At 36.4% G+C, this 27,805-nt stretch overlaps 1 protein-coding gene across 3 annotated transcripts; it reads right to left on the bottom strand.

Annotated features, from left to right (window-relative positions):
* Positions 1-2,623: 2,623 nt before the first annotated feature.
* PNPLA4 (patatin like phospholipase domain containing 4) lies at positions 2,624-24,703 on the bottom strand. Of its 3 annotated transcripts, none has more exons than XM_032679787.1 (9): positions 24,613-24,703; positions 23,221-23,521; positions 22,180-22,306; positions 17,323-17,507; positions 13,308-13,402; positions 12,992-13,127; positions 9,657-9,722; positions 4,793-4,945; positions 2,624-2,879 (listed from the first exon to the last, which is right to left on the bottom strand). In XM_032679787.1, the coding sequence occupies exons 2-9, from the start codon at positions 23,377-23,379 to the stop codon at positions 2,748-2,750; spliced, it is 1,053 nt and encodes a 350-aa protein (XP_032535678.1). In that variant the 5' UTR covers positions 23,380-23,521; positions 24,613-24,703; the 3' UTR covers positions 2,624-2,747. The 3 variants fall into 3 exon arrangements, with proteins under 3 accessions (XP_032535678.1, XP_032535680.1, XP_032535681.1); XM_032679789.1 differs by lacking the exon at positions 24,613-24,703 and adding an exon at positions 24,266-24,508; XM_032679790.1 differs by lacking the exons at positions 23,221-23,521; positions 24,613-24,703 and having other exon boundaries at positions 17,418-17,507; positions 22,180-22,194.
* Between the last annotated feature and the right edge of the window lie 3,102 nt (positions 24,704-27,805).

Raw genomic sequence — 27,805 nt, 5'->3', positions numbered from 1 at the left:
AATCTTTTTCAAATTTGCTGTTCCTTTGTTGCCTATGAACAAAAAGTGATGGTAACTGATCTGTCTAGAGGAGAAACAGTGTTGCCATATAGCTTGCATTCTTGAACACAAGTCTTTCTTTAAGAAGATAAGAAATTCTCTAAAAAAAAAAATTACTCCCTGACCAAATAATACCTAAATCATGTGAGACACATCTCTGGAGTATAACAGGATCTCAGACTAGCCTCCTAAAATCAATAAATGTATTTCAGCATAGAAGGATCTTTGCTGTCTAAAACAATCTTTATTATCTATAGATCAAGAGAGAAAGATACAGATGCAGCACAGAAATTATATATTCTTAGTAGTCTCTTAGGATTTGTACATCTTACCTAAGTATACTTCAGCACAGAATAATTAAACAAGAAAAAGTGTCTTAGCATATCCTTAGCATTATCTGAAGTAATATCAGAACAGATATTAACATCATGCTTTGTCATAAAAAATACATTCATTCTCATGATAAAATATTACCTTAGTTCATCTCATTTTCTAGATTTGACTATTTGTACTAATGATTTTCAAAAGTATTCATAAAATTGAATCAAAAGCTCAAACAAACCAAAGCAATGGTTTCCCAGACAACACAGCTAGAAGAGCTAGTAATGTTTCAGCAGAAACAGAATCTTCTATTCAAATTATAAGTATTGTTTGCAATTATATTCATAGCAACACGTATCACGTATCATCATGGTATAAAGTAGGTAAGGGTTTTTGCAAATTTCCTTTCCCTTAACCTTCTAAGATATTAATAACATATTTTTGAAAAATAGTTATGCAGCCTATTTGTGTAGCAAGTCCACCAGAAAATTCTGATGAGTGCAGGTTCTGCTTTCAGCCACACAAGGACTACACCTAAAATGAATCTAAAAGAAGCAACAGAATCTATTTAAGAAGTATTCTTGAAATTAAAAATTCGTTTATTTCATTGGGGTATATTTTGACAAAAGAGATCACTAACAGATTTTCAACTCCACTTATTTAGGACTTGTCAAAAAGGACTTCCTAATACCTTAGGCTTTTGTGAGAAACATAAGGTAGCAAGGATTCTTTTTCAGCACAACTGATTTATGATGTTCTAACAGAAAATTCTAGTTACTAGTCAGTATAACTAGCTAGAAAAGAGCCATAACAACTGAAGAACTTGCACAGTGGTAAAAACCCCCAGAACTTCGTCTGTTCAAAAAGGCTAATATTCACTCCCTGAAGAATATAACTACTGTTGAAACAAAGTCTAAGAAGCTTTAATCTTGTTGGATTTCTCACTGTTTCCCTCAGTGAAAAAGAGTTTAAAGATTCCACTAGAATTCCAAAACAGGTATTACCATTGAATCAGAGACTTCGACCGTAGCAGAGCAACATGAAATAAGAGAAATTTTTAGTAGCATTATCTACTATTGCTATTCATACTGAAAGTTATCCTCTCTATAAATGAGAATGCAAGTGAGCGAGGTACAGGTGCCTTGGTAGACCGAAGGTAACTTATTGCAGCTTTACACGCAAAAATGCTGTCCTACAGATCTGAAAATCACACAAGCTATCCTGTTTTCACTGTATACAGAATCTCACGCATCCAGAAAGAGTTGCTGTTCTAAAATGAAAGTAAGGGGCCTTACATCAGCCTTTTCCTTTTTTAAATTTCTTTCATTATCCAAAACAGCAATAAAATAATTCAATCCCTGCTCATGAATCCTAATTTGATGCAATCTGCATATGAATATAAATCTGGTGGTTACATCCTGAAGAGGCTTTCAAACACCTATAGGGTTTTTTTTTCCTTAGCTGCAGGTTTTTCAGTTGTTCTTAGGAATTCTAAAATTTCATACATGTTTAATTCAACCTTAATTTTTTAAAAATTTTTTACATATTACTAAACCAACTTAAAATCCATACTTATAAACCAAATAGTCTTTGCTTTTAAATAAATAGTTGTGAATTTTAGCATTTACACATTAAGAGTGAAAATCCTGAACCTAAGGTATAGCATTCCAAGAAACTTATAAATGAACTCTTGACAAAAGATTCAAGAAAATAGATTTATTCAATTTTGGTAGAGGAAGAAAACGTAATAAATATGATAACTTCTTACACCCTTCTTTACAAGTTATTTTTATATCACACTTCTGCTACAAATTTCAGTGTTTCAAATTTTAAAAGAACACATTCACCGAAAAATTAAGAACTTTTAATGTGAAAAAATACACAAAATAAGAGTGCAAATGTTTTATTTTTTGTGGCTAGTGCTTAATCTTCAAGTCCTTTAGAACACTGCAAGAAATGCTTTAGATCAGTAACATTGAGAGCATCCAATTACTACTCACAAGTATGTTAAGTAAATAATATAGATTGTAATTTTCATGATATGACACCAATTTCTCTCTGAAATAACATTGAAAAAGACTTTTCCAAATTTCTGTTATTAGGATAATTTTACAAATGCCCCACACAAATCCCCAGCTGAAGCAAAATGAATCTAAGTGGAACCTCCTCAAAACAAGACATCAACCAGGCAAGCACTATTTCCATTCTGACATGTTTATACAGTTCTTTGGAGTGCAATTGATACCTTCTCAGCAGAAGCAGATTCAAGTCCATTAGGATTTTTATTTTCACAAACAGCAACTGGGGCAGCAATCCCTGAGATTCTCCATGGAGCCTGTAGCTGTGTTTTGACAGCCATCATGTCTCACTACTTTTTTATGTGCCATCTATTCAAACCAGTTTTCTTTCAATAAAAAGCGTACAGCATCGTCAAAGCCATTTTGGTACAAGGATTCCATTTTCTCCTGGTCTGGTGGGAACAAAGCTTGATTAAGTCTTACCAGGTTGGCCAGTGACAGCTGCAATAGAGCAAGAAGCTACAAATTAGTTTGTTAAAGCAACTTATCTAGATGTGGCTGTTCTGTCACGTGTTTCATGTAGCATATGCAAAACCAAAAGAGCAGCCTGGCTGTGTCTACACCAGGAAATTAAGCACGTCCAGGTTCACTGCTGAGCGCCAAGACAAACTGGCACAAACACCACATACACACTATTAAACTCACAGCATCCAAAACAGACTGTCTGCCTGTAAAACTGCCCAAAGTTTTTGAAACACTCTAAGTCTGGAAACAATCCCAAAACTGCCTGGCAGAGTGGTAGCTGGCACATGCTATAGTTGTGCAAGGAAATATTTTGACAACTTACTAGTGCAAACAACCACATCCTTGGGAACATTCCCAGGCAATGTTTACATATGAGTATAAACGTAGCTTGTATTACCAACAATTAAGGACTACTCAGCTTTTTAAGTGGTCATTCCGTCATGTGTAAATATTTTGGAGCTTTATTCTTGAAAACAGACTTTATTAAATTATGACCAAATAAAAAATAAAATTAAATTCAGTAATGTTCTGAACAATTTGTTTATAAAATTAACTTAATATTTTACCCACATACTTTATTATACACAATTTTGCTAAACAATATCAACATCATCTTCATTATTTAAAGTAAGCAATTATTCAAATTCATTCTAGAAGATGGAGGAGATTCAAAGAGACAAAAAACTGTTAACATTACAAAATACAGATAAATGAAGATATACAATTCTTCAATTTATGCAGATTACAATATTGCTGAAAAAAATGATTCTTAGTAATCATTCTTACAGTTTTAAGAGTTAGAGATGCTTCAAATCAAATAGTTTAAAATGTTTCCTGAGATTCTGCACAAGTCTGCACATGCATGACCCCAGAAGCAATTAATTTTCTACTCTAAACTAAACTAATCACCAACTAATTTTTCCTCCTCTAGATACACTAGATATGAGATACAAAATATGACTAAGAAATACACAGTAAGTGATTGTGTATATTTTTGATATATATTTTATGACCTTTTGCCAAGTACTACCATGTTTAAAATCTCTCTGCGAAACATTATAAAGATTCAGAAACTGGTCCAATTTAGAATGACATTACATAAGACTAATTTTGCTAAAATTAAGAAAACATTAAAAACTGTCTAAAAAGAAACCTTAAGTACCAATTATTGTTAATCTTTATTGTTTCTTTCTAATGGAATATTGTTGACCACTAGGTCTATCATTATTCAATATTTTCTTTCATCATGTCAAAAGAAGCAAGACTAGTTAAAGTGTATGAGACAAAGGCTGCAAAGATAGAAATGTCAACAATGAAAAGGAGGCAATAAAAAATAGCCTTATCTTATATCTCAACATATGGAAATGTTTCTGAAACTTCTAACAAGACTTCTGCAAAAGTGTTGTGGTCACAGGTGTTCACAAGCTCTCTTGAGCAATGAGGTGACAAGTCACTGCATACCACTTCAAATGTAGAACTTAAACTTGTATTTTAAATTCAGTTGGAGCAATAGAGTTCAATAAGTATGAAGAAATGTTCTGGAGTTCTCCTTTATTGAGGTATTCAATTTGGTTTTTTTCCTATAAACACTGTACCTAGCCATAGACTGATGATATGTAAAGCAAGCCTAATATTATTTACACTTAACAGCCTGTTATAATGTGCTCAATTTTGTACTAGATCAATGATTTTCAAACTTCCTTCTTTATTCTACATTTTCCTTCCCTTGTGTCTAAGAAAAGGTTTAACCTCCATTTGCAAACCAGAAAATGCCGAAACTTTACATAAGTTGATATATAACACAAAATAGACACTTAAATATAAACATAAACTTAACTGCAGAAGTACCTTTCATTCTTTTTAAGGTAATTAATAAACAAGTAACTCACCATCATATCTTGTTTTGCTAATTTAACATAAAGATCCACACGTCCTTTATCTTGTGGACAGATATCCAATCGACCGCTGAAAGGAGAAATCGTCACAGTTCTTCCAAAAGGCAAGATAGGAAGGCCATTGGTAAGGCCACCATCAACCCACTTCTATTGGGAAACAGAAGTATTTTCCAAGTTACTCTAGTACAGCATGATCATAATGGAATACTTTTTCCTTCTTGACCTTGCCTCTTCCAGTCCACTCTTAAGAAAATGTACAGGTTTCCTTCTAAGAATACAATGGATAATATCAAATATGTGGCATAAATATCAAAGAACTGACAATGTACACGCAGAGTTATGAATCAATGACCATTTGACATAATGTGCATGTTTGTGTGTAATGTATTTATCAAGCTCTGATAAGGCTCGTTGATTAATCTAATAATAAAATGCCCCCTACAGAATTTTTCTCAACACACACATGAAAATATAAGACTTTTAATATTACACATGAATCACATTAAATGCTGTATATTCCTCTAGAACATTATTCTGATTGAAACGAGGAGCTGCACAATCTGTAGGTGCAGGTAAACTGACTGCACAAGCAAAATCACACATCACTCCTACTCTCTTCTGTGATTCTTCTTCCAGAGCCTCATGTCTTACATTCACTACACAAGACAGCAGCAGCTGTAAAGTGGAGGGTAAAGGTGGGAAGGGAGCAGACAGGAGTTAAGTATAGTGAAGAATGAGATCTAGGGGCACAAATCTGATCTTTAGAAGGACCATGGCCAAATTCCATTCCAGTATAAGCAGGACAGTTGTGATATTTCTGGCTAATATATTTTATATCTTCATATTTCTTTCTATGTTTACATGCATAACCCAAAACCCAACAGCCCTCTGCTGGCTAGATGCATTCACTAACATCATACATGAGGTCTGATGACCAAAAGCATCTCACTGAACTTTACACATCTAAATTCAACTAGTAATTCTACACTTCTTTTATTATCCAAGGGAGAGAAACAGTCACAAAAGTTAAAAAAACCCCAAATCAACAAAAAGCTCTCACAAAAAGTATATGATTAGGAAATTTTTTATGACATTTAAATGTTTGCACAGTCTCCCCACACCACCATCTCAAATGAAGTTTATGTTCCTGATTTCAAAATATAAGCTATAAATATTAACATTCAACAGTTTCTATGGCCCTTTTCATCCTGTTACTTCATTGTATGCTTTAGCACTTGACTCTTGACATTAGCTCATGTCAGCACCCACAATCCACCACTGAATTCCTTCACTTTGCACAAGCATCATATTTCTCAATGCTCAGGATTGAGATTGTTCTGTCTTAGAAAATAAGGCAAAAAAGAATAAAATTCCAGAACGACAGCTATCTTTCAGATTTCTCAAACTTCTGTTACAGCACTGCTGTGATAGCTGTGAGCAGAGCTGCAATATACCATAACATTTCTAACACCACAGCTTTTTTGTGTGTATCTATAAATAGTAGTTTATTATTGATTCATATGCCATGTTCCCTGTAGTAGCAAGTGGCTTTTTGTTGTATTTCCTCTTGTGAAAAGTACAGTGGATGTCCTGTCTAAGCCATGTCAAAGAAAACGTAACAGATGACATTATTAATGTTTTTCACAAGTCTAGCTTAGCACTGCTACAACTTAAAAGTTCTCACACTTTTAAAAATTTTGATTATTTATTTTTCGCCCCTCTCCTCTTATGTAACTTCAATATTTATTTGAAAACCAAAACATTTACCAGCGCATCTCAGTAATTTTTATTTAGCACTAATTTCTATAGATTCTGTTGTTTTATTTTCTTTCAAGCATTTCGGAGAAACTGCTTTTCAGTCAAAAATACTTTATCTCCACAGTCCCTTGTGTTTCATAGTTATAAAACATTTATCTGCTGCGGACGAAGAAAAGTGATGTCCCAGCTTCTTTTAATTTCATTAATCAATTCTTGAAAGATGCTTCTTAGCTGATGAGACAAATTCCTGGTAACTTCTGAATTAGCATCACTAATATTTAGTACAGTGTAACGACAGAGAAAGTTTTGAAATAACATGCGATGAAAACCAAACCAGCCAGTGAGAATGAGGATGTGGGCTTGACCTAACAGAATCTACCCGTTTATCAGTTTGGTTTTTACAAAGCTGTTCCATAATAACCACAATCACACAAACTACAGACTCATCATCAAATACAGTCAACTCAATCATCTGCTCATCTTTATCTGTCTTAAAAATTAACCTTGTCACATTAAAGGACGCCAAACTAAGTCAAAGAAAGATAATTTCACACGGAGCAGGTTTGCACTGGTGTTACTGGAAGCCTAGTCCAAGGGTACCTGAAAAACCCAACCCAGGTAATAAGTTGTTAAGGTCACAAACAGACAATACATTCTCAGATGTTATCTTACACTTCTTTCTTTGTCAGATTATTTTTTGGCTCATCAAATCAGAAGAAAACATAATATGAGGAGATTAATGTTATGTTCACCATAACATGAAATTTAGCTTATCCATCTCAAGAGTGTAGCCTGCAGGCATGCACACTAGCAGGTAAACTAGCTAAACCCAAAGTGAAGCCAAATGCTCCCCAGAAAGTATTCTTTCTAAAAAGAAAACTGAAGTGCCATGAACCATAAACGGAATCCTAGGGTTCAATCTCTGTAGGCAGTATGGGCAGGCTAGCAAAAGGTTTGGTTATTTTCTGATACTATTTCAGCAAAAGTGCATCATACCTGCTTACTTACTTACTTACGATGCATAATGGTAGTAGTAACATAGCAGAGGTAATATAGTGAAATACATTTCAAAAACACTCCCAGATGATGTGGTGCTATGGGTGCAGGTGATATATGTAGCTCAGAGAAGATCCAGATCAACTGCTCTAAAGCACAGATAAGGCCTGTAGACTCAGGTACTTAGCAAGCAGTAATCTGAATTCCATGCTACCAAGGACCTATGGTCTAAGGAATTTACCTCCTGAAACCAACGTAAATGCAGAGAGACAGAACTCTGGTCTGTTACAGTAAAGCTTTCAGGAAGCTTGAAATGTGATGCTATATGATAGGTGACTGTGCAGAGCCAAATCAATATTCAATCTATCTTAATGACTTAGTGCTTACCATGCCTGGAACATGATGTTACATGCCACGTATCTGGTTCTACCATGTGTGCTTCTGGGCCCTACTATACACCGACATATCCTCATTCCAAACCAAGGAAATACTACTGCAAGAGAGATCCCAAGGTTTTGCTCTCATCCCGCTCTAAGCACTTGGGAATAAAGAATGGAAGTCACAAGCATCTACAGGTAACAGTTTTCTCAAAAAAAAAAAAAGAAAAAATCCAATCCACAAATGCACTGTTTCACAGAATATGAGAAAAGTCAGTGCAGACATGCAGAACTAATCATTCCAAAAAAATAACAATAAATGAAAGCAACCTCATTCCCAGAAACTGTCTTTTCTGCATCTCACTAAAGGAGAGCAGTAAGAAGCTTTGGGAATGAAAAGAAGTTTTCAACTAAGAGAAGAATCAGTTTCTGTGAAGCTTTCATTGATTTAACTTTTGAATGCAAAAAATAAACATAGGCAGCAATGAGAACTGTCTCCTAGAAAAAAAGGTTGCAGTAAATACTACAGGGCTAAAAAAAAGGTCTAAAAAGGTTTCAGTAAGTATTACAATACCTATTCAATCATAATAGAACTGTTCATCCAATACAATGGGGTTTAAATAAGTTTTGGACAAAACTCTTGGGCCAACTTTTCAATTTCTTAATTGAAAAGACACCACAAAAAAAAATTAACAATTACACTTTTTTCCCCTTTAACTAATGGCAGAATGAACCTAAAAATCCAAAGATCCCCTCTGAAATGGCACAAGCAACATAGAGACTCCAATTGACAAAAAATTCCAGACCCTGGGAAGCTGTAAGCAGTCTCCGTTTAACTCAAGTAGTCAAACAATACTGATTTAAACCCTTCAAATATTTCAGCTGATATGTATTGTCATATATATAATTCTCAAGCTGAAAAGCTTTCTGACACAACAACTACTAGCTAGGGGCAAATATATATGGTTTTGTGTGGCTTTTTGGCAGGATGGTTGTGAGGATTATGGAGGTTTCAGAAGAATCATCTGTATGAATACAAGGAAATAAAGGAAGAAGTATCATGTAGTTTTTCTCAGAAAGAAATAGCTATTTTCCTGCTTCTAAAATTATTCTTAGAGTGTTAATTTATTTATGTAAGACAGACAAAAACGTTCTTGGAGCTAAACTGAAAAAACTGTGAAAAGGTTTTCTTATAATAGTGTACACTCCTGAAAAATTTATTCTTTAAATGCTTTTCCAAACATAAGGGATTTGAAGGTACCTGGTAAGCATGTAATTCTATACAGAACATGAAGACAACACACATGAAAACACGTGACTCCAGCAGCATCCAACTTGCCAAGAACCTCCCCTATCATTTCTTCCATCAAACAGAAAAAACATTAGTGGTCCTCTAAACTGCAAAATAAACCATTTTAAAGCTGGTAACACAGCTTGTGGTGAGAAGAATCTTTAGCAAAACAAGCTTCTTCTCACAGTAAGTGTCAGACACTATCTTTAGAAACAGTTTCACGTTACAGAGATCATTTCAGTCTCAGCACCTACAATTTCTGAAACAACACAGGAGTAAACTCATATTAACTCTCCTGGTGTTAATCTGCAACATCAACAGAAACAATAACTATCTTACAAAATACAGCAGTGCAGTTGCTTTCCCTTAATATCAAATAGCTACATCATAAATAAAGAACATATAAAAAGAAAGTTGGTAGTTAATGAAAAATTACCTCTCCTTTATATTCCACTGGTTTAATTCCTGCATATAGTGGTATAAAGCTACTTGCTAGCAGGACCTAGAGAGAAGAAAGTAGAAAGAATAGAGAAAAAAAAATGAAAGAAAGGCGTCAAAGTAATTTTAAATGAATACATATCTTCATACCTATTTATATATTAAATAATACAGCAGTAACCACTCAATATATTAGTTTTACATAAACCCACTGTCATCTCAAAATGTCTTCTTCTTGTGGTATGTCAAAATGTGATTAAAATTATTCAGTATGGTTGGCTTTTTTTATGACTTGACAGTGACAGCTCTCAAAACAAAATATCAAAAATTAACTCATTGACTTATGTGATTCAAAAGAGAATGAGCTTAGTTTTGCACAATGTAAAGTATGTCTATAGTTTTGCAGAAACTAAATATGCATATGCTGAAAAAAAAGCAATATATTGTCAAAGAGTCATTCTATTGGTATATTAATATAGTGTCCACTCTTCTAATAAATCAGATTTTCAAACTTTCAAAAATACTATAAACATCCCAAAAATTCACACATGTATATCTTTACCAGTATCAATACTTTGCATTTAATACATTCAATACTTAACAAATTACTATTTCCCCTACTGTAAGCCTTCATTGCTATCCACAGCAGCTCTCAGCTTGTTGGTTTTTTTTTATATTAGGACACTGTTCTGTCATGTACAGATTTGCACACACACATACCTTTCTATCCATTCATAGCAATACCTGTGAGAGAAGGTGTCTTTCTCTATACCTATGTATCCACTCACATATATATAAGCAACCAGTATACAGCATTTCAAAGAGAAAGTGTAAACACATGGACAAAGTGAAATATGTCAGAATTTTTCATAGGGCTAAACAGGGTGAATCCACGTGCTTGTGTGGCAGCATAAAAAACCAATTTGGGGAACAGAAGCAGGTCCCAAACTGGTCTATATACTATGTGAAAGATCAGATGCAGAAAACCTCACAATCCATGGAGATTATGGAATAAAATGCCTGAGCTTTTTTGGGTGGAATTACACTTACTTTTACAAAAAAATTTAGCTATGTTCAGTATTAAGCACCTCTGCTCCCCTAAAATTTTAATTAAGACTGTATATGCGTACAAAATCTTCAACTTTCACTTTGAGAACTCTTCTCTTGCCTATTTCTCTTTCCAGTGATGTAGAGGACCAGAGCTTTGTCTGAGCTCAGATAAAAAGGTCTTCTCACTTTCCTTATGAAAACTGCAGCTATTTCTCTTTCCTTTCCCTCACAAAAGCACAACATAGGACTCCCAAGTTCCCAACATCAGCATCTTCCCCTGCCCAACTCCCTTTCTCCTCTCTACTTCAACTCCACCTCAGTAACTTTGGCCCTTCTAAAGGGAAAAAGGTTTAGTGAAAGAACAGAGTCAAAACCAGGTGACCTCTGCAAAACTTGAATTCTTTTCAGAAGGACTGAAGAAAGCAGTTGTTTTTCCTTCTAAAGTCACTTAGATCTCAAGAGTGAGGAGAGGAAGGATAAATTTGAAGAACACTTTCAGTATTTCTCTACCATTAACAGACCACTGCAGGCCTCAATACGCTGCTCCCACCTTTCCAAACTAAATTCAACAGTCTTCAGTGCCCTGCTCCCTCACAAACACACAAATCATGCCTCTCTTCCCTGTCACCTTCAGTTCAAAACAGCAAGTCTAGGAATGCTGATACAAGATCACTGTCTTCACATATGTAAAGACTATTTCAAATGTGGGAGATTATTAATTGACTTTCCATGTCCACTGGGAATAGTAAAAAAGATAAAAGCTTAAAACTGTAGCAACATATATTCAGTTCAGCCATTATGAAAAATTTTGGAAACCATGAGGCTTGTTAAGCATTGAAACCAAATGCATATGGAAGTTGAAAGATTTCTGACAGAGGGTACAGAAATTTTGCTGTTTGTAAAACAGTTTGCTCAGCAGTATTTTTATCCAGCCTTGGATATAGCAGGTCATCTCTAGGCCTAATACAATCAAATAACCAAACAAATTCTACCCTCCAAGCTACTGCAGCAGCCACCTACACTCAGACAGCTGTACACATGACACACACAGAGATGAAGGTATGCACAAAAACATGTATTATGAGCTGCATTGAAAAATCAGACAATATGAATGTATTCCAGTGAGCAATTATTTGTAATTTTATTGCTATTATTCCAATCCATTTTACTGCTACCATAGAGAACAAAAGAATAGAATAGAAACGGCTAAATCAATGAGAGAACTATTGAAATACTAATATGTTCAAACTTCCAAGGTCATCCTAATGCTTCTAATTCTCTTCAGGTTAGAAGTTTTCACTGCAAAAACCCATATACCTACAGAATAATAATGTCCATGCTTGTCACTGCTAGTTATTTCTATAGCTAGCAATTACAGTTCATAATTTGAGACAAACTTTTTGCATAATTATCTTTGCATGAGGAAGTCTTAAAAATTATGAGAACTAACATAATAGGATCAAGATTTTTTAAAATACTTTAAAGGCAAACTCCCAATGTATAGTTTGAGATTATGTAAACAAGTGTGATTTTTTTAAAGTGATAACTGTAAAGAAACTCTTATTTGTTCTAAGCATCCACAACGATAGTGAAAGGAATTCCTCCTTATTCTTTTTCCTCTTTTATTCTGCTATACTTATGATAATCTCCACTAAGATACAATCAATTACTAGAACATGCTTTACATACATCTGACTTCCTCCTACAATTTCATATCAGCTTATGTATACAATCCTGATCCAAATTTAAAAAGTGACATTCAAATGAAGAGAAGAGCAGCAAAACATATACTTTCCAGTACCAGATAAAATACAGTTTACATATAGGACTTATCATTACATGATATCTATTCCCCAAAAAGACCTATAAGAAGTGTTGAGGGTTTTTTTAAAACTTCTTTTACTTTCTTTTGTGATGAAACTTAATATAAATAGTGTCAGTGAAGTAAGAGATGCAAAACTTATTATAAAATTTCGAGATTATTTTATTCTCATATACTGCAACGAGTTACCCTATTACTTTTTAAAAATATTTTGCCTACCAGGTAGAATATACCTTAATAATAACAGATTAAGGAAACACACACAAGCACAAAATGAATTTTAGCAAAATTTGTGAAACTGTAGGATCAAATTCTGCTTCCATTGTTTATGTTATGCTTGTAGCACCACTGATAGTATAAGTGGTTATTTGAGTAAAACAGTGATTCATTGTACAGCTAATAACATACTCTTAAGTCTTGAAGAAACTCAAGCATTTTTATTTAATGCAGCACTTCATTACCTTAATGAGGTCCTCCCTGGAGGGAAAATTTGAAACCAAGCGATTTTCCCCACTTTTTGAGTTAGTGACTGACACATAGAGCCGGTTCTCAGCTATCTCATGAACATTAGCAGGAAGAATAGACTCTATGCCCTCCCTAGAGGAAAGAAAATGCTCAACATTACTCATCATCATTATATAAAAATGTTGCAAATACATTAGTGCTGAAAGAAAGAGTGGTGAGCACCCCACAGTATAGAAGAAATATGCACACTCTTCATTTGCATTTGGAGAGCCCAACACAAAAGTGATCTTATAGAAGCATTAAGATAGGTACCTAAGTGTTTTCATAAAATCATAACCAGGTGTTACAGCACCGAAGTTCAGTTTTCTGACTTCCTCTGCAAATCCATAGGCAAAGTGCTTACATTGCTGGAAATGAAAAACATTAACCATTAAGGATGTTTCAGCGATGGGAAGCATGTTCAAGTGTAGTACCTAAAACATACTAGAGGCTAAAGCTTTAATCAAGAGAGAGCTAAAAGAGCCAACTGAAATACGTTCCCATATGTGCTTGGTTTGTAACAAGATATGTATAACAAAATGTTGATACTTTTATAAGAACCAATTTGTAAGGAAAAAAATCCCTAATTAAAAAAAAATTATAAATTTTCACAAGTATACTACTTTAACAATCAAAGAAAGTTAAAGGGTATTTTTCTACACACTACCACTGATAAATAATCAGCTGCCTAAACCATGCTCTCACAAAAAGAATGATTTATAATTCAATTCTAAAGTTACCTTTTATTTTAAAGACTATTAAAGACTATTTTAGTACTAAAACCAGACACAATTACCTTAAGATTCTTATAAGCATTAAAAAAACTAAAATTACTACCATTTCTTCTTACCAATGCAAAAACCAAGCTAATAAGAAGTATACATATTTAATGAATACAATACTGTGGAAGTATTTAATGAACGGAATACTATGATGGATGACACAGGAAGAAAAGATACCAGATAAAAGTCCTGCACAGGGAACCTCTTTTACACAAGTTGAAATGCCCATCATTAATGGCTACAGAAAAATAGCTTGAAGTGTGATCCGTAAGAACTCCCAAAGGACAGCAATGGAATTGGTAAAATTTATTTTTTAGTCATAACATGCTGAAACAATGAATTAAGATCCTGAGTGCTTAAGTATTTGCAATCATTATTTGCAATCCTTTTTTTTATCCTTTCATGCAGATTTCCCTAATGATTTTAAGGACTTGGGAAAAAACTAAATTCAGTCTTATGCAGCCTTCTGAAATTGGTACTCTATAAATATATTACACCCATATTCACCTATATAACCACATGAAAAAAGATAGTTTGGGTTTCCTGGATTATTAGCTCCCTGTATGAAGAACAAATATGTTGCTAGTAGCAAGATAAATTATTGAGTGACTGAAGAAAGGCAAGAAAAAAAAAGAGAAATGAATGTGTCCTATTGGGGAGGAGGATAAAGGAATTGATGGAAGAAAAACCAGGAAGGAGTTGGGGGGAGGATTAGCATGAGATCAGGATCAAGTTGACTGAAGCATTTTAACTTCCTCACATCACTTGAACAACAGAGCACTCATCTAAGTGAAAGACAGAAATGTAGTTCCTGCATCCACTTTCTTTACATGGCATTTGAATAAATGTATTAGAAAAAGTTCACTACGAGGTTCATATCTCTTAAAGAAGTGATCACCATAAATATTTGTGCTAATTAATTTCACATAGGTTAGATTTGCACCTTTAGCCTGTGAGGTACTTGCCACTGCGAGCTCCAAGCCAATTAAAATATATAAAATCAGTTATTATTAAGCCTTTAATTTATTTTACAGTAGGCAGTTAGGCTTCTTCTGTACTCAATCTGTTGGAAAGAGGCATATTCAGACACATCTCTCTTTAAACAGAGAAGAAACCCACAAAACCCTACAAAGAAGTCCCTTAAAACTAAGAAGCTTTAATAAAGCGATGAGGAGTTAAGAGTAAAAGGGAGCTGGATGAACCCAAACCTAGTTGAATGACAGAAAACTACATTCCATATTACAAATGCTAAGAATAGACCCTACCTAGGTTCTCAATTCCTGTTCCCAAAAGGAACAACTTCTTACAACTATGAATTATTTTAGAATTTTATTGCTAAAAGCTTTAAACAATACATCTAAAATTTAAATAGTGACTGAGGACATGTTTAGAAATTGTAACTATATTGACTTAAGCAAACTTGATATCAAATGTGATCAAAGTACTTTTCTAATAAATAGGTATTTATCTATAACTGTATATGCCTCCCCAGAATTCTGAAGTCCCATGCCTTTTCAGCAGTGATAAAAATCCAAGATATGACAGAAAAACATTTGGAAACTGTCTTATTAAAACAGCAACAGTCAAAATAATAAATCCTCAATGTTATATTCACTTCAAGATAAGGACAGGTTGCATTAGAGTTTTGAGACTAGGAGATGCAGAAAGTCCTAATTATGGCTTGTCTAACATTGCCATCTCTGGGGAGAGAGGAAAAAACCAGAAAAAAATAATTAAATGATTAAAAGCTATATCTGTGGATATTAAATATTTCAAAATAGAAATGTAGGAAAGATAATAATATAATTATCCTGATAGGAAAAGTTAATTCTATTCAGTACACAACACTGCCTTTACTTAAATTCCGTGAGAATTAGAAAGAATTATTCCCCCTGATTAAATAGCTCTCAATTTTCCATTTAAACAATATAAAAGAATAACTAAAACGTACATAAAAAAATCAAAGGCACTAAAAAGTTAATGAAACATTCTTTGGTTTACAATAAAATGACAAATTTTCAAAGGAAAAATCCATCAGATTCAATATAATATAGCCTTAGTTTCCACAAACAAAAACTAAAAACTGCTCTAATATTTTTACTTAGAAATACCTTTGTAAGTCGGACAAGGCTGAGAACAAGTGCTCGTACCCAGAGCCTACAATAAGCAGAAAAATTCCCTTGGGCTAACAAAGGGCTGCTGTGCTCACCACAGAGGAAATTAAAGTCAGAGGTACCCGTTATACCAGGCAAACTTGGGACTGAACCACCAGTCAGAGGTGACAGAAAGGGAGTAACACCTGAACAGGATACGAGTAAGGCTCTTTTCACACCAGTGTAACTTGCCTAGTACCAAATCATATAAAGAATGCACCTGGGGGAGTCAGGTGGGGGAAAGAAGCCAGGGAAGAATCTACTGATTAAAGCAACAGAAGTATAGCTAACGCTGCAAGCTGAATTCATATCCCAGCAGAAACAACCAACACACAAACTAACAGAAAGGTCAGTGGCCAAGTGTGCTTTGGCTGGGACTGTTATTTGAATCAAATGCAGTGAAATAAGGAAGGCCTGGAGAAAGTTACCCAACACTCACAGAACTGAAATATAAGTGTACTTAGACCAAAAATCTAACAGCCTGTTTTCCCCCACAATAAGACATTAAAGAAATATTAACGTTTTGGTAATACCTGGTCCTCTACATATATTAATGCAAAGTCACTACAAGCATTTCAGAAGGGCAAAGCAGCCTTAACCTCTGGGGAAAAATCAAACAAAAAGCAAAAAAAAGTTATGCTATCCCACAGAACCTGTAACAGTGCAGTCATTAAATAAAACTCTGGCGTCTCTACGTGACACCATGTGCACAGTGAGAAAGGAGTGGCATCTCTGGAGGAGAAACAACCCAGACACATGCATGCAGTGTGTGAGAACAGAATGCTGCGAGGGTTAATCCCCCCAGGAAAACAGTGGGGGCTAGTGCTGGTGAGGAGTGGGCTGTACTGAGTCTAAAGAAGATGCACAAGCCACTTATGCTGTCTACTGGAGCACAGGCAGCAAGGAAAAAAACTGAGCAGGTGTGTGGTGTTTATGAAGATAGACTCCATCTACCATTTTCATGTCCTTTCACAGAAGGATGAAAGGATGGTGCTATGCACTTGCTTAAAAAAGCCTATCTCTAGCCAAGAAAAGAATGATTCACTTTGTAATATACCATCATTAAGTAGATATACATTTTAGTTGCCTACAACTCAACATTCACACACATAAGATTTCTATTTAGGCAGCTTAAAATATAAAGTTTATATGAAACATTTTTGTCATAAATGTTTTTGCCCACAAGTCACAGATGTGGTTAATGAAAATACACACAAGAGTCCTGTTCCTAGCAAATAGCAAGAAGAAAAAAACAAGAAACAATATTTTAATAAACTTAACTGAAGATGATTATATAAAAAAAATGTCCTTTGAAAATTATCATGGCCTATACCTACGAGTTTACTAATTTACCTCTATATTTTCTGGCACTGCTAACAAGACAGCGGCAGTCAGAGATCCCGCAGAAGCTCCCGCAAAAGCTTTCACATCTGTCAGTAACTTCTTACCATGCCTGTAAAAAGCAGCTGCTGCCCCCAAGTGGTAAATTCCCAGAAAGCCACAAGCTGCAAAGGACAGGTTGATGTGCTTCATTTGTGCTGTGGAAATAAGGTGTCACAGTAAGAAAAAAGGATGGGTTCATTTCGTCTCGTAATATACATCTATTCTTTTGGCATAGAACACATAACAAACCGTATTTACATAACAAAAAGCAGTTTACTTAAAAGTAGTAAAAACTTTTGATTACTAAATACATCAAACAAACAGCAGTTAGTTTAGTACCTCCAAAACTGAAAACAACACTAAAATAATCCTTAGCACAAATTCCTTTTTAAATCAATCACAAATATATATCTTTATGTACACATTTTCATCTAATTTGTCAAAGAAATGCAAACTAAAAGTAGCTAGTCAAAAGTGATAAAAGAATGCCTTGGGAGAGCAAACATTGCTAGCCACCTTGACTAAAAAGTCAAATTAATTATAAAACTGCTGGTTACGGTCTCATCACGTAGTAACAGGACAAGGGGAATGGATTCAAACTGAAAGACAGTAGGTTCAGATTAGATACTAGGAAAAAATTCTTTACTGTGAGGGTGGTGAGGCACTGGAACAAGTTGCCCAGAGAACTGTGGATGCTCCATCCCCAGAAGTGTTCAAAGACAGGGTGGATGGAGCTCTGAAAAACCTGGTCTAGTGAAAGGTGCTCCTGTCCATGGAAGGGGGGTTGGAACTAGATGATCTTTAAGGTCCCTTCCAACACAGGGTATTCTATGATTCCATGATCATACTTCCCTTACACACACAGAGCCTTGAATCCATTATAATTCTCTAAAAAAGGAATTTTTTCTGTCACCTCTGAAACTCATTTACTTACTAGTATTACTGACAAATTCTTAAAGTAATTGCTAGTTTAGAAAAGAAAAACACACAACAACTATTTAAATAAGAAGGAATCAAAAATAAAGTAAAATACAAAGCATTAAATGTATAAACACACACATAGTATGAAGATGTCTAGGGTAGAATTTAAAATTAAAAAAAAAAACGCAAACAGGAAGTATTAGTTCAGATCATTAGGGACGGTTAACTAACTAACTAAAATATAATGCTGTACATTTTATTAGTTCTTCTGTTTCTGCAAATAACCACAATTATGAGAGCAAGGTATTCCACAGATTATACTGTACAGATATATGAGATATTGTACACATTATCTTAGTATTGAATTAAAAATAAACTTCTACTATATTTGGGTACATCTCAATATGGAAACAATCAGTCCTGATGAAGAGAGGCAAACATGTACAGCAACATATTTTGGTTAAAGATGCCTCTTCAACTCTGAAATGGGAAGCGCAGGAAAGATGAGGATAAGAAACAGTTTTTAAAACCAGTAGATAAGAAGACATGCTCAACTCAGCTGCTTTACGCATGGCATGATTACAATCAGACCTGATGGTCTAACCAGGTTTCACTGACAGGGAGAGAGAAAATCATAGTGCCAAGGAATATTTGGTGCATCAGTCATTCCAGTAAAACACTACACTATCATAAAGTAGTTTATCAGCTGTGCTTTATCCCCTTTGCACTGCAAACGCTTGCATATACACTTGTAAGTAGGAATACTTGTAACAAATCTAACACACTTGTACTCATAGAAAGTTTTAGAGGTTGGCTCTTGCTGTGACAGTATGAGAGAAAGGCATTAGAATTATGCAAATGAAAATTCCTTTATTATTTTTAAAAAGAAAGGATCTTTTAATGTCAAGAAAAGTCACTGTACTGAATAGAAGATTTAAAAAAGTTTACTCAAGATGTTACTGGAATATAAAGAAACACAACCCTACTTTGATTTTATTTTTTTTAAATAGAGTTGAAGAAAACTAAAACAGCCTTTGAACTTTGAAGTATGATGTCATGATGTGCTTTTTTTTGGTCTAGTTAAACTCTCGGGAGTTTAACCAACTGCTGCAGCTCTCTCCATGCCTTCTACAAATTAGAAGCAAAGGTGCCTTTGCATCACAGGCCACTCTGACAAAAAAGTGAAGCTGGTTAAAGCAAATGCAGTATTACGTAGGTATAAAAGCAAGCATGGGAGAATCAACTCCCATTTCTGTCCAAAACAGACTTCAAGATCAAGACACTACTAATAGGAAACATTATGTGAAATAAGGACTACATTTACATTGCTGATTGGTCAAAAATACGTGAAGTATGAGTTTGCAAATGCAAATAACTACATCTAAGGGACCTATGAAATATAACTAAGAAACACAGTGGAAGAGAATAGGGTTATGTAAATAAAAATAAGCACGTGGATGCTTATGTTCATGTATATACACATCCAAATCTTCTACAAGGCTAATACTCCAAAAAGTCTCTCTCCCTTCTGGAAAATAATTAAATGCTCACAAATCAAAAAAATATGATAACTAGGAAGTATCTAAAGCATAGTTACAGCAAGAAATTTTAGACCGAAAGATTTTTTTCAAAAAGAAAAAATTCTCTACAAATAGAGAAACACACTTCACTGTACACAGAACTGGCTGGCACATTTTGTCTAAAGTAAGAACAGAAAAGGAGGCCATGTGAACTGAAGAAACTATTTAAATCTCAGACCAAAAACTACTAAACATATACTAACTAAAGTCAGATATCCATGCCTTCTCTTACATGGCTTCATGAGGAAATTGTAGCTTCTTATATGAGCCTTAGTCCTATCTAGTTATCAGTTACTGGGAGTAACCACTGTTCTCTTTGAGTGCCTGGATACCTGGCATTCATTCACTCTTTGATGAGAGTTAATTTCTTAACACTTAGAAACGTACTTCTCTTCCTCCTTCATTTCCCTACCCAAGAGACAAAAAGAGAGATTATTGAATGAGTATTCACATCAGTTATTTGACTGACAAAAGCACTCAGTCAAATACACTCAGAGACAAATACACAAGAAGAAAAAACAGCCCTAAGATTTCAAGTCAAGGAACACTGTTCGAAACACTGTTATAAGAATATAAACTTTCCCATTTCTTTTGATTCTTGCAAATATGCCATGGTATCACTTGATTTGCAAATTATAATGGTGTACTTTAAAGACAGAATGATGCTAAAAGGTCTTCTGCTTTGATGATCTGGTAGATCACTGCTATTTTGATCAAAAAGAATAGTAGGGTTATAATAACTCCAAAGAGGAAATAGAGAGAAATTTAATTAAGTCTGCAGTATGACTATTCCCTGACAATTTCTTATAGAGTAACAGAAATAGGAGCACAGTCATGTCTGGACACAGACCACATCTTTGAGCTGCCTCTGCAAAGAGCAGAAATCTTTGTATCTTAGAAATGGTACGAAACACCTGTTCTACAAGACTTCAGAACAAATATTCTTAGAAGGTTCAACATAAATTGTGACCATTAAAGATATTGATACCTATAATGCAAAATTATCATATTACCATGTCTTAAGAAAAAAACTCGTTGAATCTTAAAAGATGCATAAGTACATTTCAGCTGGACAGTACATACACTGTAGAGATATGACATAAACAGGATATAGCAAACACTTTTGCCACTGCTTTTCAAAAATGCTGTCATTTTATGTGATTGGCAAAATTCAGTCTGTGAGGACTTCAAATGGCTAAGGGAATAGGAATGCTTCTGTTGGCTCCAAGAAAAAAACCAGAAGTGTAAGACAAGATATGTACAAGAAGAAATGAGAACAACACTGGAGCAGTTCAATCTCATTACTTCACAGATAATGTAGGAGCATTCAGGAATAAACATAAACCTCAGAGTTCTCTTTAAAAGATTACCACATCTGCAAGGAAAAAAAAAATTAAAAAAAATCACCGATGATTAAAAATCTACTGGGGGTTGGGGGTATTTCTGTTTGTTCAGTAGTATCTCATCCATTTGTAATGCAAACCTTCAATAGAACATATGTAAGGAGACAAGACTGTACAGAAGAATTATGATACAGTACCATACAGATTTTTCAGGACAGGTATTGTCTTCCTGATTGTCATACACAAGAAATAGCACAACAGTTTCTCATGTGGCTGTTTCCTGAGCAACATAATTACATAAACATTGTATGATCTCAGGGTCTTAACCTGTCATAACTACCTCCCTGTCATTCCATTTGTAAACAAAAGCTGAAAATGCCCAAAGCACCGGAATAAAAAAACCTTTACAAACAAAAACTAAATATACATAGAATGCAAATGACCAAATACCCTGAAGCACAGGAGCTAAAAAGTATGATGCATAACAGCACATCTGAGGATTAGTTATTAGCAAAGAATGACAAAACAAGCAAAGCCACAGAAAGAACTCTCTAGCTAGGCAGCATTGCTAAAATAGAGGTCATAAGTGTAACTACTGATTTACCTGAATCAAAAATCAACATTGACACAGAAATGTTTAACTGTTTTTTCACATTTATAACAGGAAGTTCACTAGCATCATCACAAACCATTTATAGTCTTCAGTGAATATAATAGTTCGATGAAATTGAAGCAAAAAACATTAAAATAATAATAACACAAAATAATAAGTACACAATCTAATCAGCCATTAAGAAACAGGAAAATTACATGTCTTCACAGACTATAAAAATTGCATATAATTTCCTTAAAATTAAAAACAAACACATCACATGATATTTTTCAAATTAAGATTTTAGACCATCTTGACCCTTAATACAAGTTGTCTACATTGGGCACAGAAGGCTGACTTCTCAAGAAGAGGGCAGCAAAAGGTTCAATACCTTCTAATGAATGATGACTTCCATCATGTACTCCACTGGAACTTTTTCCAACAGGTATTTTAGTTCCCTCTGCACTAGCAGCCGTTCTTCTATCAACTACTGATTGCTTATCATTCACCTTGGAAACCTACAATCATATAGTCAAATATGATTATTAAAAAGAGAAACAACAGCAAATATAAGATGACATTATTTAACACTAAACAGATTAATAAAGTCAAATAAAATATTTGTAAAATCATCTAGATGAATTTCTCAATTGCTGAGCCCCCACTAAACTAGTTTAAACCACAATGTTCTGCTAGTCACACATGCAGCAATTTATATTTTAAAGATGAATTTCATCAGACATTGAAAAGGGAAAACATTGCCACTTGGAACAGTGAGTGTCCAAAATTAGCTTTATGTCTTTTCCCACTATTTTTGTTTATCATGGCTGGGCTTCACGAACGAAGATTTGGGAAGGGCTCTACCCACATTTGCTACAAGCGCGCTGGTGGCTAAAGAGGCCAATGCAAGACAGACAAGTCTGGTTGCAAAAGGCACAACAGAAAGACTCCTTGGATGGTATCAGCTAGACATATATAAACCCATAAAAAAAATATATATATATATGGGTTTTTTTACAATCAAACTCTTATGTTTTTATCCTCCCCTACCAATCCATTCCCCCCACCTTTGTTGCACAATATTGCATCAGTAAGTCATTTTCCAGAGAATTCTGGTCCTATTTTTATCTAAACGACTGTCACTCTAACTAAGCAGCCTGTGAGCTATCATGCAGTATTGCCTGGAGTGTAATTTGAAGAAAATTACCACTTCTTCCCAACTTAAAACTATCAGACACAAAAAGTTTCTTCTGAAACGATGGTACTCCAGTACTTGTTGCTGCCTACCCTGTTATATAAAACTGAAGGCATCTTCACTTCATAAATAACATGCAAGATCAAAACCTTAGTTCTGTAGATTCTAAAATAAATTATTTTTTCACTGTATTGATGCAAATCACTTATATCTACAGAGCATCACAAAAATACTTACCTGGAATTTAACTCTGGTATGTGGTGGTCTTATAGTGAAGGAGTTTGGAATTCCAATCCAGAAGTGATGAGTTTTGGGAAAGGTGCAACTATACAGTCGGCCTTCTTTCAACCGGAGCAACAGTATTTGAGCACTATAAAGACTTTTAGCAGTCCACATTTTCTTAAAAGTGACGTCTGGATCCAGATGATGTGGTAACCAAACTGATAGTCTGTTTTACCATAAAGTTACAAAGGAAGCATCAGTACATGAGTTTGGATTCCATAGAAGCAAATAGCAGGAACTTTCTTCTAGGTATAACCTGTTAAAAAGACATCAGAGAAAAAAAAAAGTGTAGTTGAATGGTAAATTGCACATTAAGGCCCTGATACTGTAACAAGGCCCTCTTCACACCCCTCTCACTTAAAACACACACATTCACAGCTGATTCACTCGACAATGGAACAGTTCCAAGGAGAACTTCTGTTCAGTAGCTTCTCTCTTGCTTTCACCAGCCCCCATCTGGAACCCTGTTGTTCACCGCTGTCCATGAAGTCAATCCTTCATTTCAGAAACAGGAAGGATTAAAACTGTAAATAATGCAAAAAGCAAGCGAACAAACTGTCCCTTATAATTAAAAACGTGAATAGAGTGTCCCCTTCAACTTCTGGTGAAAAACGCCAAAGGAGTGATCCTGCAACTTCAACCAACTTGTTCACAAAAAACAAACTACTGATGTCAAGACTCTAGTAAGAAAAAACCCACAGCAGGCTGGCTGGTACACGGCAAGCCTTGTAATCTTCTATGGTACAAGGATACAGTAGGGGTTACTCACAAACCCAGTGTAAGACTGGTTTACACCTAGCAAGGCTTTGACCATAAAGAATAATGTGTGGAAATACTCTCTTTTAGACGAAAAGGAGGTTCTCGACTAAGCCCAGTACAAAACCAGTGTGACCCTGAGCAGACCAGGTCTGAGCAGAACTATGCCAACTTCCAACTTCATCCCAACCAAGTAACCGAGTTAGAGGTTTTCTGTTTCGTCTCGTGTGCTACGAGATCAGACCTACGCCGCAGTTGGGCTTCTCCTGTCCCCACTTCTGCCCAGCAAACAGTCGATACAAACAGGCAGAACAGAGCTGAAAGGAGACAAGTTCTTGAAAGGTAACGAGCGCTGAACGTCCAGTGACAACCGCGGGCGCACAGCGCCAGGGGCAGTCCCTGCGCCTGTCAAACTCGGAGCAGGCGGGCGCTCCCCACGCGGGACACGTCCCTTCGCACTCCACAACCTCAACCCCGACCCCAGTCTTTCCCTGTTTCCCTCCCCGCAGGCTCCTGCCCCAGCCCCTCCGGGGGGGGTTCTAACGCGGCCTACGCAAGGCAGAGGCGGCACCCTGCCCGTCTCGTCCCCACCTCCCCTGTCAGCGGCCCCGGAGACAGCCCCAGCGGCGGGCAGCGGCGGCTGCCGGCGGGTCGGGATCGGGAGGTCGCGGCGGTGCCGCCCGGCCTCGGCACCGCCCCCGCGCGCCTGCGCAGCGCGGCCTGGCGCGTGCGGGGACCCCGGGGCGCCCGGAGAGGCCGCGGTTGCGGCGGGGGCCGTGCCCGGGGGAGGTGGCTGCGGGCGGGCCCGGCAGAGGCGGGCCCGGCAGAGGCAGTCCCGGCTCGGCCCCGCCGCCCGGCCGGAGGCCGCTGAGTGTGGGTGTGTCGGCGGGCCCGGCCCGGCCCCTCCGGGGGTTGTCGCTGCTGTCGTGTGGGCGGGTGTCCGCTCCCCCAGCACCGCCCCTGTGCCGGGCCGCGCGCCGCCTGAGAATGGCCTGGAGCTGGCAGAGTGACCTCAGGGTGGCAATAAAGATTAAATTTTTTTCCCCATTTTTTCATAGAATCATGGAATAGAATCACAGAATCAGTTGGGTTGAAAAGACCTCTGAGATCATCAAGTCCAACCCTTGATCCACTACCACCACGGTTACTAGACTAGGGCACTAAGTGCCAAATCCAGTCTCATCTTAAAAACTTCCAGAGACGGAGAATCCACTGCTTCGCTGGACAGCCCATTCCATTTAGTGAGTGTTTGTGTCATTACAGCCTTCTGGTGGGCAAGAGCCAGAGCAAACGCGGCTCACAGCTTCAAGATGGGGTGGATCCTGCAGCCAGCAGTGGATGAAGGAGGCACACGCTTTACTGAGGGAGAACAAAGATGCCTGTGGGAGAGAAGTGATCATGTCTGAACTCTCCCTGGCGTCTGTCGGGTTAAAACTAAACTGGGGAAAAGACACTTTGTTAGATTTAACACAGAATAGGCTCCTTCACCCGTGCCATCCGTTATCCTTGCTTTTTACTAGTATCTGAGAGATACTGGGATGGATTTGGAATAGAAGAAGGTGCAACTGTTTTGGCAGGGGAACCCTGGCAGCTTCTGTTGTCTAAAGCGTTTATGCAGAGTTTAGCCAGCTTTTCAACTGCTAAAGAGCAATAGTTACAAAACAGAGCCCTGGGATTGTCTTACAGAAACCACAAGGTCTCATTGTGGAGTTACTGTCTGCTCTTTTACATCATCCTGCACTCTTCCCCCATATTTATGGGATGAGCTTTTAGGAGAGAATACCAGATGAGCCCTAATGGTGAAAAAAAATTTGCCTTAATTATAGCCAGAGTTCTAATTTCTAGTGGTCAGTATTATCATTAGAACTACACTTGCATCTAAATTAATACTTGGTTGATAGCTGTGGGAAGTACAAAGATCACAAACAGAGGAGGAGGACCTTTCTCATGCTTTTAGATGTGTACTCAAGTACATGAGTTAGCCTCTTGTTCCTTCTCTACTGTGTCTTATCTATTAATGAACTGGAAAATGGATGATGTAGATTAAGCTTTCTGAGTTTCTGAGTTGGTGTAAATTAAACCTTTAATCATGGGTAGTTAGAAGTATAAACAAAGCAAGTCATTGCCAAGGACAGCAAAGGAGATGGTGTCTCAAATGTAGCAGCTGGCACTCAGAATCACAGAATCATTAGGGTTGGAAGGAACCTCTGCAGATCATGTAGTCCAACCCTCTGCCAAGGCAGAGTCACCTAGAGAAGGTGACATGGGACAACGTCCAGGTGGGCTTTGATTGTCTCCAGAGAGAGGGACTCCACAACCGCCCCAGGCAGCTTGTTCCAGTGCTCTGCCACCCTTAACGTAAAGAAATTCTTCCTCATGTTGAGGTGAAACTTCTTGTGTTTTAGTTTATGTCCATAAAAAAGAAATACTTGTGTCTCCTTTGGCCTAAAGACTTCTTAAGGACATTGAGGTGCTGGAGCATGTCCAGAGAAGGGCAATGAAACTCATGAAGAGCCTGGAGCACATGGTCTGTGAGGAGCGGCTGAGGGAGCTGGCGTTGTTTAGCCTGGAGAAGAGGAGACTCAGGGTGACCTAATCGCTCTCTACAACTACCTGAAAGGTGGGTGTAGCCAGGAGACAGTTGGCCTCTTGTCCCAGACAGCCAGTGACAGGATAAGAGGAAATGACCTCAAGCTGTTCCAGGAAAGGTTCAGGTTGAACATCAGGAAGAATTTCTTCATGGAAAGGGTTGTTAAACATTGGAATGGGCTGGCCAGGGAGGTGGTGGAGTCACCATCCCTGGAGGTGTTTAAAAGATTGGACGTGGTACTTAGCACCATAGTCTGTTTGACATGGTGGTGTTTGATCATAGGTTGAACTCAATCTCAGAGATCCTTTCCAACCTAATTGATTCTGCAAGTCTGTGATTCTTTGGCTCCCTATCTCAACTCAATCCTTTCTCTTTCTCATAGGTAGACTCAATCAGACCCTTATCCTTTAAGTGTCAAAGCTTATTTCATCTCCTGTACGTTCACGTTTAGATAAATTTATCTATATTCAAAATTTTTATAGAATGACATCCATATTTCATTCTTTGCTCCTCTAGGGTTGTTCTTTGTAATACTCTGACATTTTCTTAAGAATAAAATGTATCAAAAAAGGCTTACATGAGTTACATAAATGTTTCAATGATTTTACAACATGGTATTTGTCAGAACAGGTATTTTGGAGAACCAATGTAGTTAAGTTACAAGGCATTTGAAAGTGTGTGTAAAATCATTTCCGTTAACAGACTAAGCTACAGAGGCAAAAGACGCTTTTGGTAACAACACTTTATTATATTTTTGGTCAGCACAATTAACTTGGCTAGTATTGTGACTACTGTAACATGTCTCTGTCAGTAAGAATGAATTCTCACTTCACAGATTTAAGGCCCACATGAAAAATAAGGAGACATATAAAGAAAATCATCAAGAGTCAAACTTGAGTCTTCTTTTGTTACTGACAAAGATTTTATCTGTATAATTCAGAAGTATATATTTTAAAATATGTCTCTTTTCTATAAACTCTGCATAATAAAATTTTAGTTGGGAGGATGGAAGATTCTTGTTATGGATAACTGTCATTAAAGGATTTAATGCAGGTTTTTTGGTAACATTAATTCAAATTGGCCTATATCCAAATGCTGATACATAGATTGAAATGTTCAAGAAAATGTAATGATTTATGGCAGTATATTAAGATCTGCAGAAATCTGCATCACAAGGAAAAGGATGAGCTTTTC

The sequence above is a fragment of the Chiroxiphia lanceolata genome, chromosome 2, assembly GCF_009829145.1.
Source record: "Chiroxiphia lanceolata isolate bChiLan1 chromosome 2, bChiLan1.pri, whole genome shotgun sequence".
Lineage (NCBI taxonomy): Eukaryota > Metazoa > Chordata > Aves > Passeriformes > Pipridae > Chiroxiphia > Chiroxiphia lanceolata.
This window is presented reverse-complemented; position numbering and strand designations above follow the sequence as displayed.

Coding starts and splice junctions, on each gene's coding strand:
- PNPLA4 (XM_032679787.1), bottom strand. CDS start 23,379: ATGTGGACTGCTAAAAGTCTTTATAGTGCTCAAATACTGTTGCTCCGG. Junction 22,307..23,220: donor ATACCAGAGTTAAATTCCAG/GTAAGTATTTTT, acceptor ATATGATTGTAG/GTTTCCAAGGTGAATGATAA. Junction 9,723..12,991: donor CCAGGGAGGACCTCATTAAG/GTAATGAAGTGC, acceptor TCTTCTCTCTAG/GTCCTGCTAGCAAGTAGCTT.